The 21,317-nt window shown below is 40.3% G+C and overlaps 1 protein-coding gene and 1 non-coding gene across 2 annotated transcripts in view; both read right to left on the reverse strand.

The window, feature by feature from the left end:
- The window catches only part of MYBL1 (MYB proto-oncogene like 1), a 36,957-nt gene extending 16,449 nt beyond the window's left edge, over window positions 1-20,508 (reverse strand). The window contains exons 1-7 of the mRNA XM_050940867.1: window positions 20,075-20,508; window positions 13,883-13,988; window positions 13,732-13,803; window positions 6,076-6,168; window positions 3,762-3,982; window positions 2,263-2,446; window positions 1,513-1,587 (exon numbers count right to left, since the gene is read on the reverse strand). Of these exons, the coding sequence (XP_050796824.1) occupies window positions 1,513-1,587; window positions 2,263-2,446; window positions 3,762-3,982; window positions 6,076-6,168; window positions 13,732-13,803; window positions 13,883-13,988; window positions 20,075-20,094 (771 nt within the window). The 5' untranslated portion in view covers window positions 20,095-20,508. The remainder of the gene's footprint in view (window positions 1-1,512; window positions 1,588-2,262; window positions 2,447-3,761; window positions 3,983-6,075; window positions 6,169-13,731; window positions 13,804-13,882; window positions 13,989-20,074) is intronic.
- Window positions 20,509-21,115: 607 nt separating this feature from the next.
- TRNAY-GUA (transfer RNA tyrosine (anticodon GUA)) lies at window positions 21,116-21,205 on the reverse strand. The gene is given in 2 exon segments: window positions 21,116-21,151; window positions 21,169-21,205. It is a non-coding gene; the product is annotated as a tRNA-Tyr (tRNA).
- Window positions 21,206-21,317: the final 112 nt, after the last annotated feature.

A 21,317-nucleotide genomic window follows, 5' to 3' on the forward strand; every position in this document is an offset into this window, starting at 1 on the left:
CTGCGTGGCTAACTCTACTCAAAATAGATCTGCATGACACAGGTTTCAAACACTGATAGTTGCTGGTGTTGTCTACACTAGTGCTCCCACCAGTGGAAGTGGACTGATTGTAACAAAAACACGGAAGTTTTTTGAGAAATAAGTATAGCATAGACAAGTTTTTAAAATCATGGTCAATATGTCTGCAGGAATTAAATTGTAAATAAGTTTCAAATATAGTTACTAAGTCAGAGTTTAAGAAGTGTCTTAAAAGGTGGCAGCATATTTAATCTCTCTCTCATATATATATATATATATATATATATATATATATATAGATATATATATATATATATATATATATATATATATATATATGAGAGAGAGAGAGTGTAATATCGTGAGTGGGTTAACAGCGTGGCCTACTTCTTTCAAGGCTATCCTAGGCCATTCAATCATGATTTGCATCCACACCAAGGCTGGCAGGAAGGAGGAAGGGACAATTTTATTTAAAGATGAACGACATAGCAAAAATCACAGTTAAGTTAAAGGCGTTTTTCACAGAAATCCATGCCTATCTAACTGTGAGAGGAGCATGCCGCACAAAAAAGTTAGTTTATTTAGCTTAGTTTTTCCAAATGTATGCATTTTCTGCCACTTCCTAGTCCACTAACAATATCCCAGAATACCATCTCACAAACAGAAGGCTCCTTGCAGCGCACAATATTTATGATGGTACTGATGTATCATGAGCATTTCACAAAGGAAGTTTTTCTTCTAACAAGTTAATTCAAACGTATTTCTGCTCTGAATACCAATATATCCAACATAAAATTTTTGGTTTTGCTATGCAGTTCACCTCAATGCTTCAATATTTGTGAAGACTGACAAAGATTTGGAGTACCCAGAAGAGGTGAGAAAAATTATATGAATAAAATAAGATGACTGATTTATTTACTACATGGGCTTAATACATTTTAGATGAATCTTTCAATTGCTTAGGTCTACAGTAATACATGTGCTGCACACATAAAAAGCAAAACACAGCCTTTGGCTAAATTTAATGGGAGCTATGCACATAGTCAGGGACAGAAGTTAGACCAAAGGATTTAATTAGTACCAGATCTGAATTAGTTGATCATATATCAGAAATAAACACAGGCATCCTCTGATGAGTAGCTGCAGCCTGCACTTGAAGGGGATGGGGACTCCTTTCATTTCACAGGACAGTACTATGATCCTGTAAAGTTGCAACAGCTTTTTCAAGAGAAAGGGCACAAATACAATCTTAGGCGCCAATCCTGGAACTGGATCTATGCAGGAAGACCCCTGCTCCTGTACAGCGCCCCCTTAAGTCAATAGGATTCTGCATGGCGACAGATTTAGCTGAATGGTCAAGGCCTTCAATTAAAAAAAATGTGATGATTTCCAACTTTAAAAATAAACAGAATCCTTGTGTTATCGGGCTAAGAAATGAGACAGAATAAGTCAAACTCTAACCTCATTTCATTTACAATAGCCAATGAAAATTACCTGAATAAAGTTTGAAGAAGTTGAAACATGTTCTATACAGCTGCCTTCTGATGACACATACTGGTAACCTGGAATCTAAAAGAATTCAAAAAATTATCTTTGCACATTATAAAAAACAATTTTAGAGACGGAATTCAAATTTAATTAAAACTATACTTTTTTCTAAGAGAGTTTAGAAAACTTAAATTATTAAACTGCTGAAAACTGACTTCAATTAAATGATCTTTTATTTTACAGATTATTTATCAAGTTTGAAAACAGAATTTTGAAACTGGAAAAAATTGCTCAACTACGTAGCCTGATTTTAGCTTGAGCAGAAGACTAAAATGTGACTGCAGTGCAAATTTCAAAGCGACATTCAGTTTAAAAAAATGTTTTAAACATCTTACTAGTACTTGCTACAATTTAAAATCCAGTCTGTGTTTCTACTTTGAAGTACTTTTTCAGCGTGAAAACAAAAATGAAGGAAGATATTTGCACTTTCAAGCTTTTAGAATTGCAGGGTTTGACTGGGGAACACTGCTAGGAAATTTTAGTTAGAAAACTACCCTACTGAATTTAAAACATATCATGGAAACAGTTCTAATAGTACTAGGATTTTATGTTTCCTTTTACAAAACATAATTTAAGTTAAAATTAAGTCGACAAGTGGCCTCTTCAGAGACCAACTTATATTTTATAATATGCCAACAGTATAGAAGACATATACAGTGCCGTGAATGAATTTTTGTATGTACATTTAAAGCTTACTTGTGCCTGAACAGGTATGTAAAACTGATTCTGGATTTGTAAGCGTTCTACAGAGGCACAAGGTTTGTGTTGAAGTTTTGATGAACTAGGCTGCTCAGTCTTGATTCCATCTTGTAAGTATCCTTCCTGTTCCACTTTTCTTCGCATAGTGGAATTCCAATGATTTTTTATTGAATTGTCTGTCCTAAAATAAAGTCAGATAGTAGGAAGATATGGAAACCAAATTATTTCAGGAACAAATTTTTAATTAAGTAAATTACACAATGTACCACATTGCAAACTTCATAAAATTACACAGATTTTTTTTTTTTAAATTTATCACATACATTTCACCACTTTCCTAACTGGTGAGGAACATCTTTTTCTTGACTGGATACCTCAACAGCTGGATATGCTATATGACCATACTGTTTTCACCTCTAGCTTTATCAAATATAAAGTTGTTAAAAAAAACCCCACAATTTAATTCCTGTAGAACTTGGACAATTACTTTTGGATCTAGAATTTCTTTAAAAATAAATTAGAATCACCCATAAATTCATTAAATACCTTCTCAGCTAACTACCACATATGGAGGCCAAATTCTTGCACCACTACTCAAGATGAATACCCTGCTTTTCAGTCCTACTGAAGTTCATTAGACTACTTGCAGAATAAGAGTAAGGATTCAAATTTTAAAAAGGAAGGTATCTACAGATTTTTGGAGAATTCATTTCAAAACTTGTAACAAATTGACAGTTAGCAAGCTCTTTACTCACACTGCTGAGGAGTTACATAAGAAGTCCCATTGACTTCAACTGAGCTACTCATACAATTTAGCAGTCTGAGTAAGGGGCTCACAATCTGACTCCGAATTTGTCACAAGTTAGCTAACCTGTGGATAAAAGTAAATTAAAAAACTAGAAAGATTAGAAATTGCACTTCAATGTTTAAAACACTAATTACAGTACGCTTGCCCAAGATCTTTTTCAAAGTTTGTTTAGGACTGGGTGTTTTGGGGGCACGTGTCTTCAGTGAAAAGCCAAAATGTACCCCCATCACATTTAACCACCTTTTTGGATATCAGAATACACACATATTCTAGTAACATTTTGCCCTGCCATGTCCTTAAAAACAGATGGAAAATCAGGATGTGATGGGTATTGTATTTATTAGTAAAACAGTTAACAGTGTTGGCATTTGAACAATATAAATGGAGGAAGTTCATATTACTCCAGATGTTAATGTTTTTGTGGGTCTGGCAACAAATAAGAAAACATTGCTTAATCACGAGTGTCATCTTTAACTAGAAGACATAAGCTTTGGGGTTTTTTTAAGCAGAACTTAAATTTTGGCAACCACCACAAAAGTCCATAGGAAGACAAATTAGGTTTCCATGGATTTTTTTTTAAATTTGTTTACATTTAGATTACCATTACAATAGTTATATGAATTTTGGAAAGACCTTGTAAGACTGGCTTTCATACTCTTACATTTAATACAAAAATGTTGAAAAGCACCTTCCAGGAAGAAGTTTTGCAATTTCAGCCCATCTGTTTCCCAAACGCTTGTGAGCTTCATAGATTATTCTGTCCTCTTCTTCTGTCCATGAAGATTTCTTTACCTCAGGATTGAGGTGGTTATGCCATCTCTCTCTGCACTGCTTGCCTATTCTCCCTTTTAGGTGTTTTGCAATTAAAGACCAGCGTTTTGGACCATACTTCTGAACTAATTCAATAACCTTGAACACAAATCAAACAGTAGCAATGACAGACAATTTAGTATGTTTGAAAAATTAGATTTGAAATTCTATTAAAGAGCATTTGTGAAATTAACATCTCAAAAGATGAATAATAAAACTGATTTCTCAAAAAATTAAGTTAAGGATTAGAGAAGGCCTATAGAGACAAACAGTCATGGTGCTTTCACAAGTCATTGGCAGGAATCCTGGTTTCAGAATTATCTATAAACTCCTGCTTTTAAAGTTAAAGGAGACTATGTTGTGAAGGTAATATTAGCTGTAGAAAAATATATGCTGACCAAGTTAGATTTCTGCCAACTGATGCACTAGTGCTGGGAAATACTTAAATTATCTGATTAAATGATTCAAGGCCTAGAAAACAGGACCTTCACAGAAAATTGAAAAAAATTGGTTTGTTTAGCCTGGAGAAGAAAAGACTGAGGAGTCATAACAGTTTTCAAGTATATAAATGGTTGTTCCATGGAGGAGGGAAGTCAATTGTTCTCATTAACATCCAAGGATAGGACAAGAAGCAATCAGCTTAAATTGCACCAAGGGCAGTTTAGGTTGGACTTAAGGAAAAACTTAATCTCAGGGTAGTTAAGCACTGGAATAAATTGCCTAGAGAGGTTGTGGAATCTCCGTCATTGGAGGGAGGGAGGGGGGACCACCACCAGCTTCAGCCCCATGTGCCGCTTCCGGCTTGCGGGGGGACACCACCACCAGCTTCAGCCCGCACGCCGCTTCTGGCTTTTGAGGGTCGGGGAGAAAGAGGACACCGCCACCAACTTCAGCCATGCATGCCATTCCTGGCTTCAGCACTGGGGCTTGGGGCACCAGGTTTCAGCTGTGGGGCTCTGCGGCCCCCCTGAAAGGGCTCGTGGACCTAAAGGGGGCTGCAGCCCCCTGGTTGAGAACCACTGGTCTAGATAATACTTCTAGAGGTCCCTTCCAGTCCTACAATTCTAAAATTCTATACTTCTTGTAAAGAAGTGTGTGTGCGCACGCTGCTTGTTTTACATATTACTAATGAAAGGTCTTGTCTGTTTTTCCTGGAAGCCTATATGTAACTGAAGAACTGAGATCATCACCAAATGAGATATTATGTAAAGCCCTACGAGGAGGGGATGATTTTTTATTCCAACTGTTGAAAAAATGGTATTTTTTTCTTTTTGAACTTTTTAAACAGTTTGAATAAAAATTGTTTCCACTCTCACTCAAGTTTCACTTGTTTGATATCTTTTATGTCAGTCCTCTTAGTTTTCCAGTGGTTCTGTTTTCACAGAAAATAGACAAGATGTGAATTAATACTATATTAATACTATACATAACAGGCAGAAACAGGGAAGGGTTTTGTTTTCATTATTTTTTTTAAAGTCTTATAAGTGTCTTTCACAAGAGCATACAAATCCCCCCCCCCCCATCAGGGCAGGTCACCTGTTAAGTCTGGTGGTCTTGGGGAGCACAAGGTATAAGACAGGCCAGGTTATGGCCTATGAATGTCAGTTCCAAACACAGAGGGCTCTTCTACTCAATGAGATAGAGAAGCTGTTCAACTAGCATGGGGAAATGATAAACACCTGAACAGGCCTCACATTTTATGTCATCCAGGGCAGTGGCATATACCCAGCATAACAAAGTGAACTAGCTAGTATGCACAAAAACAACGAGGAGTCCTTATAGCACCTTAGACACTAACAAATGTATTTGGGCATAAGCTTTCATGGGCTAAAACCCACTTCATCAGATGCATGGAGTGAAAAATACAGCAGGCAGGTATATATAGTACAGCACATGAAGAGATGGGAGTTGCCTTACCAAATGCGAGGACAGTGTTAATGGGGCCAATTCAATCAAGGTGGAAGTTTCCTATTCCTAACAGTTGACAAGAAGGGGTGAATATCAACAGAGGGAAAATTACTTTTTGTAGTGCTAACGAGGCCAATTCAATCTAGTATGTGTCATCTGGGATTTGAGAATCCAACAAAACCATAGTAACTGGAGTAGGGAGGAGACAACACAGAAAGAAGTCTTGATATGCTTTTGCTACAGTCAAAAAATAACCAAGCACAATGTGAAATAGGTTCCATTACCCTCTGATCCTCTTCTTTAGTCCAGGGACCTTTAATCAATTCTGGGTTTAGAACCTTCTGCCAGCGATGCTGGCACTGAAAATCCGAACGATTCTGAAACAGTTTTAAAAAACAACTTTGCTAAAGATTATGTTTATAGATAGTTTTCCAGACTATTTTCGTACCAAACAGCAATAGTTTTGACTAATGCCAAATGTAAAACTAAATAATGAACTATAGATGATTAGCATTACACAGGTTATTCCAAAGTGGAAAAGATTCAGTCAGTGAGTTTCCTAGCCACTATTATAGTTGAGCTCTTTTCATTATGAAAAAGTTACTTACTCATTCTATACTTGTTCTTTAAGATGTGGATGCAGATATGTCTTATTCTCAATATGTTGCTGCCTTGTGCACAAAAAGCCAGAGACTTTTTTTATTACAACAGTAAACCATTAGGTTTACTGCACGTGCGCTTTATGTCCTTATGGCCCCTCCCAAGGCCACAAAGGCAGTATGCAAATGCTTTGTCTTGACCAAAAAATGAGCTGCATTCTGGTCAGGCTTAGCTAGCACATGGTAGCTACACTCTGCCACTTTTTTGGTCAAGGCAAAGCTAAAGAGTTTAACAGACTGACTACAAAACCCTTTCAAATTCAGTGCCAATAACCTGTCACAGAACGGCAGATTTCTGTAGAGGTCATATCCACAGAACACCCTTGCCTGCCTACCTTGAAAAAAACAAAAAATCAGCAACAGAACAGTACAGTTCTTGCCCACAATTACTATTTGACTTTGGGAATGGATGCTTGGTCCTTCCCTATATTTTTCCCAGGCTGTTGGGGGAGGGGTCCCCTTAACTGATCCCCCACTGCCACATAGCAGCTTAAATAACTTTTCTTTTCAGCAGTTAGGCTAACTTCCTTTGATGCTACCAAAAGGGAGTCTTTGGGGGCACCTACCCAGCTACTGAGGTGAGATTAGTCCTCAAACCAGGCACATCCCAATAAAGACTTAAACATAAATAACCCCAAGTTTTTAAGAATTAGAATCACATTGGTCTACAATTGATCCTGTCCTCGCCTTTAAAAAAAAAAAAAAAGTTGCCACCACACCTTTATCAATCTCATCAGCTTTGGCTCATTTCCTTCTCCCCACAAGTAGGTTTTTGGAACCTCATAGGTTGGGTTAAGTTACTGTATTTCCTTCCTTTCCCTCTAAGGTCCTAAAGTCATTTTGTATGTTGAAAACAATTTACAAGCATTAACTAATTAGACTTCTGCAATGCAACTGCACACCATTAAGTTGGGTGATACTCTAACCTATTTGTATTTTTTAATCAAGCATCTTTGAGAAAATACAAGAAACATCCCTACTTGCACTCACACACACAATATCCACCAAAAAAGGTTAGTCTCTGATAGAGGAGGAGGAGGAGGAAGGAAGAGAAAAGCCAAAAGTGTTTAGACCTGCATGCCTAAGGGTAGTCCCCTAACATCCATAATTAGTCACCTGAATATAAGGAGCCTTAGATTCAGAAGCATTAAGGTTTCATAAACGCTGTTGAAGCCAGCCTGAGCTGCACGTGTTCAGCAGCTTTGAAAACTTCTGTTCACTTTTATTTAGGAGATGAACTTTAGGCACCCAATTTTAATTTTAGCCAGTACTTACAAAAATTTCTTGACTGTTATTTTAGTAAATTGTCATATTTCTATCATGTGAACTTCCTAAAGTGTTTTTGAAGTTAACATCTCATTCAGTTTATAACTAGAACCCTATGTGAATCACAATTTTTTTAAAAACATTCACAACAGCCTAAATGGCAAAGTATTGAATTTCATGTAGGTTGCATGGAATGGATTTTGTAACTAAATTTAATCCTTGAAATGGACTAATATTACTTGTAAAATTTATTCTGTGCTTGAAATTGACTAGTGAAGGCAGTTGTTTCTGTTAAAAACTGCTGTAGACATTTATCTTTTAAAAGAATACTTAAAAGATCATGGTTTGAGGCATTTCCATGATTTCCATGCCTTCCGAAGTTGAGATTTACCTGGGGCCTTATATGATGTCAGCTGCTGTAAACACATTTAAAAAACGTATTACCTTGTATCTAGTCATTATCTAAGTTAAAGACTTAAGATGAAATTCATCACCAAGACAGCAACACTGAAAGCAATGACTATCTATACCATCCCCTGTTAAGGTGACTTTCATGATTGCTGTAGGCTACCAAAGGGCACCTGACATCCCTCTCTGCCCTCTCTCCAACCCCAAGATAAGAACACAAAACATATGAATGGCTACACTGGGACAGACCAATGGCCCATCTAGTCCAGTATCCTGTCTTCTGACATCAACCAATGCCAAGTGCTTCAGATGGAATGAACAGAACAGGAAATCATCAAGTGATCCATCCCCTCGCCCATTCCCAGCTTCTGACAAAACAGAGGCTGGGACACCTCAGAGCATGGTTTTACATCCCTGCCCATCCTGGTTAATAGCAATTGATGGACCTATCCTCCATGAATTTACCTAGTTCTTTTTTGAACCCTGCTATAGTCTTGGTCTTCATAACATCCTCTGGCAAAGAATTCCACAGGTTGACTCTGACTTGTGTGAAGAAATACTTCCTTTTGTTTGCTTTAAACCTGCTGCCTATTAATTTAATTTGGTGACCCCTAGTTCTTGTGTTATGAGTAAATAACACTTCCTTATTTACTTTCTCCACACTAGTTATGATTTTTTTAGACCTCTATCATTTTCTTTTCCAAGATGAAAAGTCCAAGTTTTATTAATCTCTCCTGATACAAAAGCTGTTCCATATTCCTAATCATTTTTGTTGCCATGTTCTCTACCTTTTCCAATTCCAATATACATTTTTTCATATGGGGTGACCAGATTTGCATGCAGTATTCAAGATGTGGGCATACCATGGATTTTTATAGAGAGAGTATATTTTCTGTCTTATTATTTATCCCAGGGGTGGGCAAACTACAATCCGTGGGCAGCATCCAGCCTGCCAGCCATTTTAATCTGGCCCTCAAGCTCCCACTGGGGAGTGGCGTCTGGGGCTTGCCCCACTCCGGTGCTCCAGCTGGGAAACAGGGTCAGAGGCCACTCCTAGTGGCTCCAGGAAGCAGTGGCATGTCCCCCCTCCAGCTGCCACGCATAGGTGCAGCCAGGGGACTCTACTCTGTATGCTGCTCCCACCCCAAGCACCGCCCACACAGCTCCCATTGGCCAGGAACAGCAGCCAATGGGAACTGCAGGGGCAGTGCCTGCAGATGATGCAGCAGACCCGCCTGTTCGCACCTTTGCATAGGAGCCGGAGGGGTGGGGGGACATGCCGCTGCTTCCGGGAGCTGCTTGAGGTAAACACTGCCTACAGCCTGCACCCATGAGCCTCCCCCAACACCCCAACCCTGATCAGCCCTCTAAACCCCTCAGTCTCAGCCTGGAGCACCCTCTTGCACCCCAAACCCCTCATCCTCAGCCCTACCCCATAGCCTGCACCCCCAGCCCCCAACCCCTGTGCCCCAATCCCCCTCCCACCCTCCAAAGCCCTCAGTCCCAGCTTGGAGCACCCTCCTACAGCCCAGACCCCTCATCCCCAGCCTGCACCTTCACCCTCCCAATCCAGCCCAGAGCCCCCTCCCGCACCCTCAACTCATTTCTAGCCCCACCCTGAAGCCTGCACCCACAGCCAGAGCCCTCACACCATCCCACACCCCAACCCCAATTTTGTGAATATTCATGGCCTGACATACAACTTCTATACCTAGATGTGTCCCTCGGCCCAAAAAGTTTTTCCACCCCAATCTATCCCTTTCTTAACGATTCCCAACATTCTGTTCGCTTTTTTAACTGCCGTTACACATTGAGCCAATGTTTTCGGAGAACTATCCACAATGACTCCAAGATCTCTTTCTTGAGTGGTAACAGCTAATTTAGACCCCATGATTTTATATGTATCGCTGGGATTATGTTTCCCAACGTGCACTGAATTTCATCTGCAATTCTGTTGCCCAGTCACCCAGTTTTGTGAGATCCCTTTGTAACTCTTCACAGTCTCTTTGGACTTAACTATCTTGGGTAGTTTTGTATCAACTGCAAATGTTGCCACCTCACTGTTTACCCCTTTTTCCAGATTATTTATTAATATGTTGAACAGTACTGGTCCCAGCACAGACCCTTAGGGGGACACCTCTCCATTCTGAAAACTGACCATCTATTCCTACTCTTTGTTTCCTATATTTTAACCAGTTGCTGTTCCAGGAGAGGACCTTTCCTCTTATCCCATTACAGCTTATTTTGCTTAAGAGCCTTTGGTGAGGGACCTTGTCAAAGGCTTTCTGAAATCTAAGTACACTATATCCACTGGATCCCCCTTGTCCACATGCTTTATGGCACCCTCTAAGAATTCTAGTAGATTGGGAAGGCACAATTTCCCTTTACAAAAACCACGTTGACTCTTCCCCAACAAATCGTGTTCATCTATGTGTCTGATAATTCTGTTCTTTACTACAGTTTCAACCAATTTTTCCCTTACCGAAGTTAGGCTTACTGGCCTGTAATAGCCAGTATCGCCTCTGGAGCCTTTTTAAAAAATTGGCATCACATTAGCTATTCTCCAGTCATCTGGTACAGAAGCTGATTTAAAAGATAGGTTATCAGTTAGTAGTTCTACAATTTCACATCTGAGTTCCTTCAGAATTGTCAGATGAATACCATCTGGTTCTGGTGACTTATTATTGTTTTATTTATCAATTTGTTTCAAAACCTCCTCTAATGACACCTCAATCTGGGACAATTCCTCAGATTTGTCCCCTAAAAAGAATGGCTCAGGTTGAGGAATCTCCCTCACATCCTCAGCTGTGAAGACCGATGCAAAGAATTCATGTAGTTTTTCTGAAATTACCTTATCTTGAGTGCTCCTTTAGCATCTCGATCCTCCAGTGACCCCACCAGTTGTTTAGTAGGCTTCCTGCTTCTGATGTACATTTTTTTTTCTTTGCGCTGTTACTTTCCAAGTCCTTGGCTAGGTGTTCTTCAAATTCTTTTTTGGCCTTCCTAATTATAATTTGACACTTCCACCTTTTAAAGATGTCCTTTTGCCTCTTAACTGCTTCTTACACTTGGTAGTTTAGCCATGGTGGCACTTTTTTTGGTCCTCTTACTATGTTTTTTAATTTGGGGTATAAAATTAAATTGAGCTTCTATTATGGTGTCTAAAAAGTTTCCATACAGCTTGCAGGGATTTCACTTGACACTGTACCTCTTAATTTCTGTTTCACTAGCTTCCTCATTTTTGTGTTCTCCTTTCTGAAATTAAATGCTACTGTGGTGGGCTGCTTTGGTGTTTTCTCCCTCTCCACCTCCGCCCCAGGGATATATTAAGTTTTACTATGTTATGGTCACTATTATCAAGTGGTTCAGCTATATTCACCTCTTGGACCAGATCCTGTGCTCCACTTAGATCTAAAGCAAGAACTGCCTCTCCCCTTCTGGGTTCCAGGCCTAGCTGCTCCAAGAATCGGCCATTTAAAGTGCCAGGAAACTTTATCTCTGCACTCCCTCCTGAGGTGACATGTACCCAGTCAATACGGGGATAGCTGAAATCCCCCATTATTACTGAGTTTATTATTATAGTCTCTCTGATCTCACTGAGCATTTCACAGTCATTATCACCATCCTGGTCAGTAGTATATCCCTACAGCTATACTCTTATTCTTCAAGCACGGAATTACTACCCATAGAGATTCTATGGTACAGTTTGGTTCATTTACTTTTTTACTTCATTTGACTCAATGTTTTCTTTCACATACAGTGCCACTCCCCCACTAGCAAGAGAACTAAAAAGCATCAATGTCTTCGAAAGGTTAACTATTACATTCACTTTAGAAGGCAAAGATTGGTCAACCATGAAATCTGCTCTTGGCATCAATAACCTTGCCATTTATTGAATACATTCCAAACCCTTGTTTTCTTAGTGAAGTCAGTGAGAAGATAGTGGCACCCAAATTCCAGCAGCACTGTCATTTTCATCATCCTGGATCAATCACAATCACATTCCGGAAGAGTACCGCAACAAATTCAACCCTTCTGGCACTGGTGGACAAACCTCTTTTGTCGCGGGGCAGGAAACAAGTTCGTAAGGGTATGTCTACACTGCAACTGAGAACAAGCCTTCCAGACTGACAGACTCACATGAGTGAGCCTCGAGCTAGCACAGGGGTAGGTAACCCATGGCACGTGTGCCAAAGGCGGCATGCAAGCTGATTTTCAGTGGCACTCACACTGCCCGGGTCCTGGCCACTGGTCTCGAGGGGCTCTGCATTTTAATTTAATTTTAAATGAAGCTTCTTAAACATTTTAAAAACCTTATTTACTTTACATACAACAATAGTTTAGTTATATATTATAGAAAAAGACCTTCTAAAAACATTAAAATATATTACTGGCACGCAAAACCTTAAATAAGGGTGAATAAATGAAGACTTGGCACACTACTTCTGAAAGGTTGTCGACCCCCAAGCTAGCATGTTAAAGATAGCTGTGTAGACATTGCGGCTCTGAATTTGAATAGTAAAAGCCTAGGGGGTTGGGTGAGCTTCAGAGCCTGAGCTCCAGCCTGAACCACAATATCCACACTGCTATTGTTAGTGCGCTAGCTTATGCCCCACTAGTGCAAGTCTATCTGCCTGGACTGTAAATTTACCCTAGGCTTACAATACTGTGTAGATCTGTCACTTGACACCAGTGACCATACGGTGCTTTTGACATGCAATATCACAAAGTAGTCATTCTATTCATTTGTTTACCTCACAAATCCCAATACCAAAACGAACACCAGCTCTGCCTCACCCACACCAATCATGCCATGGCCCACAAGACTCAATACTCTCTCTCTCTCCCCCTCTTCATCATGAGGAAACTTGGGAAAAATAAGAAGCCATGGACTTCAGTGCTATCAATATGCAGGTGGCAGTCATTCTCCGTTAATGCAGCCTACCACCTCAGATGGATAAAGCTACTAGTTTAAACTCAACCCCACAAAAGAGCTGGAGGGATTTTAGTAGGGGGTGGAGGGAGGATTGGAAACTGGATATTACTCTAACCTTATCAATTGAAGGAGTAAGACCACAGGTTGCCAAACTGGTACAAAGCCTTAGGTTTGAGATGGTTTCCTCATAGCTCCCGGACACAGATTGCCACAGCGATAAAGAATCCTCCTTTGGTAAAAAAAACTAGCCTCTTTTTCCTTTCACATCTGAAAGGAGGATTTTGACTGATTTGCACTTTTATTACCTCCTAGTTAAACTACCTCAATCCACAACATGGACTTGACTGTAACCCCACATGAAGACCGCAAATGATTCAGAATGCAGCAACTCACTTCAGATATATTGGCAGACATGAGCATAGCACACTGGTGCTTCACAAGTGCTGGCTTCAATCCTGAAATTAATAGGAAGTCAAATTCTTGGTCTTACTCCATAAGCCTTGAGGGTTTGGGACTTGGCTGTCCCAGCCCAAGTTACGGGTATCCATAGAAGTCAGATACAGCAGTCATGTATGCCTCCCCATATAAACTGCTTCATAGCCTGTCATCTCCAAATTAGACATATCATCATGGTAGACTCTTTCATTAAAAAAATTATACTTCACACTTACCTGTAAATGGCTAGCAATGAAAGTCCAATCATCTGTGCCATTTTGTTCTACCAGCTTCTTTAGCTTGTCATCCTATAAAGACATAGTATCAGCTGAGAAATATAGCATTTTGGTATGATATAAAAAGTAAAATTACCTGGTCAAGTGTTACCTCATCACGTGTCCATTTTACTCTGTTACATATCTTCTTCAACCCTTTTTGCTGTGGTACTTCATAGTCATGATCTGCATACTGAAGGTCATCATCTTCTTCCTCACTGCAGGTTTAAACAAACAGAACAGTTTAAACAAACTAGAAATATATTTTAAATTAACTGACTACCAATAACTCAAGAAACCAGAGAGGATTTTGGTTGTAATCTGTGCATCTGGTGCATCTCTGGAAGATATCTAGAAAGAAGTATAAAATTTGTAGGAACATAAAGTCAGACCATTGTCTTATCCAGTATAGTATCCTTCCTTTTCATATCCTATGCGTCAAAGATAAGTAATAAACCCCACAAGGGACCTAGTCAATTTTGCAAAACTATATATCGTGAGGAATAGGCAGAAAATTTCTAAAAGCTTAAACTGAGGCAAAAGATTTGCTTAACCTCACTATTTAGGCTTTTTTTAAATATAGCATCCAACAACGTGTCAGCTAGGCATAGCAAATAACTAGGTGCATTAGGGCCATAACAAAATGGTTTTCTAGTCTAGTAAACCCACAGATTAAGGCCATGTTTCAACTTTCTTAATTCACACAGACATGCTATGACATATACTTTGGTGTACACAAGTGCAAGTTCTAGGTTAAAACACCAATTAAAGTATGTGCATTTTTAAAAATACTTAGGAATTTAACAGAGTATATGACAGTCACACTATGAGTTATGGCAGGTGCCCCGCTTTGTTTAACTTAAGGATGTTACTCTAGTGGAAGCAATGTCTTCTAGATTCTTCTTTTTTTTTTTTTTTAAACCTTTCGTGATCACTAAATCCAGACCCACAAAAATGCATTCTGCTATATAATGTTAGTATCGGAACCTAGATAAAATGCTTGCTACAAGCAGTAATCACTGTATCAGAGTGCACAATCAAGCCTGAACCTTCTTACTGTGACTCTTAGAATGGAAGAGCTGCAGAGGAATAATTCAGTCTCTGAAGGTGGGAGGCAGGAAAAAATTATGACATATAGATCCTTATCTAGAGGTCAACAGAAGAAAAGATAAGAGCCAAGCAAAAGCAAAAAAAAACCCAAAAAACAAATCAATGGAATCCTGAAAAGTCAAACTGAAACCATGAGTAGGAGTTCCTTTCAAAAATAAAAGAAAAATACAAGAACTAACGACGAAGTATAATTTCAGATGGACAAAATTTAGCTGAGCAAGCAGCAGAACTTAAACTACAGTGCTGAGCTCCTTACCTTATAGTGAGTCAGAGGAAAGAAATGGTAGAAATAGGTAATGACCTTTGTGCCTTCGTGTTGAGTATGCTCCATCTACTGGAGAAGTGGTATAATATTTCACAACCTTAACTCTGCGAACAAACTCAGTTAAACAGAGGAGCTCACAAAGCTGTGTAATTGCTTAACTCATTCTTTTCCCCCCTCCTTTAAAACTGCATTAATTTTCCCGCTTTTAATTTGTCACTACAAGTACTTCGATTTTTTTAATTACAAATATACATGTTTAATGATCTATATAGCAAATCCTTCCCACTACTTATGAAAGTAGATTACACTCAAAGTGATCACTGTAAAATGATCATGCAGTCGTTATTTGTTTTTCAATTTTACTGTAATAAGAAATATCCAGTCTACAAAAAAGAAAATTCAAATTTTTCAAAAGCACCTAAGCCCTATTAACAGTCAAATATTTAAAAAGTACATACGTTCTAAGTCAATAGGACTTTGAAACCTAACTCACTTAGGGTCTTAGGAAAGTTGTACCCAAAGTTGTAAGGAAAAAAGACTTAAGGTTTTGGATACAACTTTCAATAGGACATAAGTCCCATTGACTTTCAACATATATCCATTTGGCTTTTAATGGGATTTAGTCTCCTAAGTGCTTTTGAAATCTGTACCCCAAGTCTTGATTTATTTTTAATCCCTGCCCACACCTCTTACCCCCCCCGCCACACACACACACACTCCACCTCTTCACTCAGGCTCAGCAATTGCATGTTGATAATACCCCGTTCCACGTCAAAGTAAAACTCTTTCCCCATGCTTATTCCCCCCACACAGTCCCTCACATCTTCTTGTCAATTGCTGGAAATGGGACATTTTCCTTAGCACTACAAACAGTTCTTTTTCTCTCCTGCTGATAATAGCTCACCTTAACTGATCTCTCTCCTTATAGTGTGTATGATAACCACATTCTCTCTTTGTGTGTGTATATCTTCCTACTGTATTTTCCACTGCATGCATCTGATGAAGTGGGCTGTAGCACACGAAAGCTTATGCTCAAATAAATTTGTTAGTCTCTAAGATGCCACAAGTACTCCCGTTCTTTTCACCTCAAGTAAGCCACAAAGTACACTTAAAATTACAACTCAATTGTCTCTATGTGGTTACACTCTGAACATGATCTCCATAATTTAAGCACTGCATAGTGGACCAAAATTAAAGTTAACAACTGGCAAAAGGAGTCTGAAGCTATTACAAAGAGCAGGCTACCGAAAAAGGGCCAATTCATCTGAATCAGATAATGAAATAGACAGTAAAATACTGTTTTGTTTTGTATAGTTCTCCCAATTATGTTACAGTACAGTTAATCTAATTTTCCTCATTTCCCACATCAAAAAGGCATCCTTTAAATGTTTTACACGTTTGAATAACTATTTTACCAACAGTAATTTTTAAAATATTGATAATTAATAAGCAAATATCTTGCTGTTTAAATGGTTTACAACAAACACCTGATGATAACCTCTAATATTAACCTCTTAAAGTATTATTCTGACTTGAAAGAACAGAAACCTTTGTGCTTAGGCCACCTGCCAAATAGCAGTGACAGAGCAAACAAAACATATATCTTTAAGTATCTCTTCCTGTTTTAACTACTGCCCAACACACACAACCCACTGGTCCAGAGACACTAGTCTGACTAATCTACAACTTCAAATACTACTATTTCCATGTCAAACTATTTAATATGATACTATTTTGAAAGGCAATAAAAAAAACTAAAGCTTATCTGTATTTGAGTTATAGCCAAGAATCAGTGTACACTGTCCAAAGCCTGACAAAAATTATGCAGCAACACCACAGTTCCTGGTCACAGTGGCATTCTAGTACGGTGAATAGAAAACTCTGGAGCAATGTTGATATATTTTTAAAATGTAATTTTTTTCCCAAATGAAATATGAAAATGAATATAATCAGTTGTTATTTGATATTAAACTCAATATATTTTGCACTACACTACATTCCCAGTAGACCATGGGATGGGTGGGTGTTTTTGTTTTTAAGAAACAAAATCACGCTGTAGAATTTTATAGGAGTAAAGCTGGATGTTTTGGCAACAGGGTAGGGCATAGAATCTCAGGGTTCGAAGGGATCTTGGGAGGTCATCTAGTCCAACCTGCTGCTCAGAGCAGGACCAATCCCCAGACAGATTTTTGCCCCAGATCCCTAAGTAGCCCCCTCAAGGATTGAACTCACAACCATAAATTTAACAGGCCACTGCTCAAACCACTGAGCTATCCCTCCTCCAACACTTTTGACACCAGATGTGAGAGATAACACGGAATTATGCAATAATATTAGTTGGATGTTTCTACTAAAACAGCTAGCACTAAAATAATGTACAATGCTTACATCTGAACTGTCAATTAAAACTCAGAATTAACATCCCTGAAGTGAATGGGGCAGGTCACATCTTTGGAGCATTATTTCAGGCTGCCTACAGCCTAAGGAAGACAAGAGAATCTTCTTACACTTGTTTTATATATTTAAGGTTCTCTTAACTACCGTGTGCTAGGAACAATTTTTTTTTAAATAATAATATCTAGCTTCTAGAAATGGAGCATATCACAGCCAGCAGTGGATTCCTCAGCAGTTCAAGATACACACAGCTCTGTCTACACTGGCAGTTAAGAACTATTCATTTGAACGTTCTACAGAAAGACAAATGCATTCTACACAGCCCAAAGACTGAGTATTTAAATTGCACAGAGAGAAAAGAGTATCTGCACTAGAGTCCACATATTAAAATTTCTTGTACCCCATCCATCTCAGTCTGAAAACAAACATGAATGTGTAGCGTATAGATTTGCTTAGACTAGGACACAAACAGGTTAGGTCCAAAAATTATATATGGGCTTAAGTAATCAAAAGGTAGTTTTAAAAAAATCCTCAAAACCTAATACGAATTGATTTTTTAAAATTCCAGTGATTACAATTTATTTGATCATTCCTCTGTAGTATTGTGCACTGAAACTGCATTGAGTTAGTGCATGAAAACAGAAAGTGAAACAGAGCCATTTAATTTCACCAAGCTGTTCGAAAGAGTAAAAATACATAAGTTAAATTTCAATAATTCAATTCTAATAGTCAAAAGACTTTTTTAAATTAAGATTCTAGCCTTCAGTGTCCCTTTTTATTATGCTGAAGAGTTGGCAGATGTATTAAGAAATGAAAACTTCGCTCATTTTAAAAATCAAAGACAATGTTATACCTAATACTACCACCTAGAACTGAAAGATCAAGATGCCTCCTTACTCTTGTACAAATTAGCAATCTCAAAAGCAGTTTGCCCCCGTTCTTGCAGGTCATGTTGTTATATGCTAACATAATTTTTGTTCTGGTGTTACCAATCTGTAGAAGATGAGTTCATTCTCTATGCACAACTATTTTAATTATCTAGCAAGAAACGTAAACTTTTCACAATTCAGTGTTCAGTGACAGCATGTTAGCATTTACAGAAAGACTAGTAAGTCTTGCTTAGCTCCTAAAGGCCAGAGAGACAAGGTGGATGAGGTAATAACTTTTAGTAGACCAACTTCTGTTGGAAAAAGAGAGAAGCTCCAGATGGTATACTGGGTACAATATTGTAGATGGAATTTCTGATGTTCTGTTATACCTATATTAAGGCAGTTTCTCAGATATTTTTGTGTTCCTTGAAACAATTACAGGGCAAACATATTACTTTCCTCCCCTGCTGCAGTTTTTCAACAAAAACTATGAATTTATAGTGTATTTGTAATAAACCTGATCTTCTCAAGAAGAAAAATACAGTATCAGATTCTTATATAGCAACCACGAAACTATAATTTGTTCACTCTTATGCACAATATGAATCCACAGCAACCTCCAAATAGTGTGGAAGGTCAAAACCTAATAATTTTCATAACTAATATTAACCATTTACCCTGCTCTTCCTTTATCAACCTTATAAACTCCCTTCTGTATTACCTTATCACTTTTCAAAATTTTATTTTTTTAAAAAACAAACAGGTAACACCATGGAAGTCCACTGCTAAAATAACTGAGGACAGCAGTAATTATATTAATAAATTTAGTTTCATTTTATATTCAAAATCTGAATTTTTAGGAGACACACAGGCTCCTGCAAAACTGAGGATTTATCTAGAACAGCTCTCAACGTTTGCAGCTGAATAAACACTTTCTCTCATAGATCCCCAGCTACAGAGCAAAAACCCCATATAGCTTTCTTTCAGTCAGTGGACATGCCAGGACTAGAGAAATAGTCTGTGTCTTTTAAAAAATTAGGAATTAGTGAAGACAAAGAATATAAAAACACATGGTTGGTTATGGTCAAGCCTAGCTTCCCGTCAGGAGCATGTGAAAGCAGAGTGGGAAAGGATCAGCAATGTTATGGAAGTAGGGAAAACTGACAAGAACAACTATTGTGCGGGAAGAGTATCTATTACCTTCGGGGAAAGAGAAGATGAGGTTACCTTTATGTCTGGGGTACGGGGTAATATGGGATAGACATGGATGCAGCGACTCCTGGGGAATCCAACATGCAGGGGAGATGGAGCAGTCGGGCAACACCTGTGTAGCGACAGGCGGGTCGGTGACAGGAGATGGGGGCGTGATGCAGACGGGATCGGGACAGCTGCGGGGCGCGGAGCGCGGGCAGTGACAACTGAGCACGGGGAAGGACAGCTAGGTAAGAGGAGAGTCTGCGCCTCTGGCCTGGGGAGAAAGATGATGAGGGTAGGGCGGACTTACCTGCCCCACAGCGGAGAGCGGAGCTGGCGGGGAGTGCAGGGGACAGATACCACCTGGGCGCGGAAGACAGAAAGCGCTGAGACCGGGGGAGGGAGCGGAGATTTGGGACCCAGACGCGGAGATACCTGAGCCAGGGCCGGCCAATCGGGGGGCGTTACTCACCTGCGCGGTCTCTTCGCCATCCTCTAGGCGCACCATAGGGAGGGGGCGGAGGCGGGCTGGCGAACAGAGCTGCGCGGCTCCCCGCTCGGGCTCCTCACGCTGCCCCGGGGCTCACGCACGGGCTCGGGAGTCTGTGCTGGTCGTGGCGCACGTCCCTGTCACACACCAGGGGGGAGCGGGCGGCTCCCTCTACCGCTCCCGGAGACCCCAGCGCATCTAACCCCACCGCCTCCACCGGCAGCAGCTCCTAGCCCCGGCCTGGCCCGGCCCCCCGCACACAGAACATGGCTTAGCCCGGGATCAGGATCGGGGGCGGCGGGACGCTTCTTGTCCGGGTCCAAGTTGCGGCTCCCAGGCCCCGTCACAACGGCCCCGGCTCCAGCTGCGTCCCGCGCCACCTCAGCTTCCCCCGTGCCCGTCCCAGCCGCTCCGCCGCCGCCACACTCGCTGCTGGTTTTGTCCGTGCCGCCGAATCTCGCGCCCAGCCTCCCTCCAGAGTCACCGTTTGAATCTGCGCACGCGGACTGCAACCCCATTGGCTGTGGGGGCCGTACGAGATCGAGGCGGGGCACCGCGCCAGCGGAGGAAGTAGTGCGACCAGTAGGGGAGAGGGGGCGGGGCATAGAGCCAGACGGGGCCGGACTCGGAGCGGGGAGGCGGGACATAGCGCGCTGCATGCTGGGGGACTGAGTTTTCCCTCCCGCCGAGCCTCACAGTGGGAAACAGTGGCTGCTTGTTCCACTGAGGCTGCGCAATAAACTCACAGCCCTGTCCGGGTTCGGGGTCTGCTGCTGCCGCTCTTGCTTCCCAGGCCTCGGCCCGCTCCCCTTAGTTGCTAGGGCTGGCGCTTCCAGGGAGGCAGCTTGTGATCGATAACCATTTACTCTCAGGCGCGCTTTCGCTTGCCAGTAACTCAGGACTAATAAAATGCACGTGAACAGCACGGTTTGCAGAGGGAGGAAAACACCTCTTCTAGGACAAATATTACTGGCAAGGGATTTCTCACGTCAGGCTGTAGAGCGTACTCTACAAAATCATGTCTCCTTCGAGCCGGAATCGAACCAGCGACCTAAGGATTCCTATAGGCAGCACCTCTACAGTCCTCCGCTCTACCAGCTGAGCTATCGAAGGGACTTTGAGTAGGTTTGTTTCCTCTATACACATATCTTCCTTTCTTGACTTAACCATTCTATTATTACTCCGTTCACAGCACTTAAGGAGAAGTTAGTCTGGGGCAGTAATA

This window comes from Gopherus flavomarginatus, chromosome 2, assembly GCF_025201925.1.
Source record: "Gopherus flavomarginatus isolate rGopFla2 chromosome 2, rGopFla2.mat.asm, whole genome shotgun sequence".
In the NCBI taxonomy this organism is placed as follows: domain Eukaryota; kingdom Metazoa; phylum Chordata; order Testudines; family Testudinidae; genus Gopherus; species Gopherus flavomarginatus.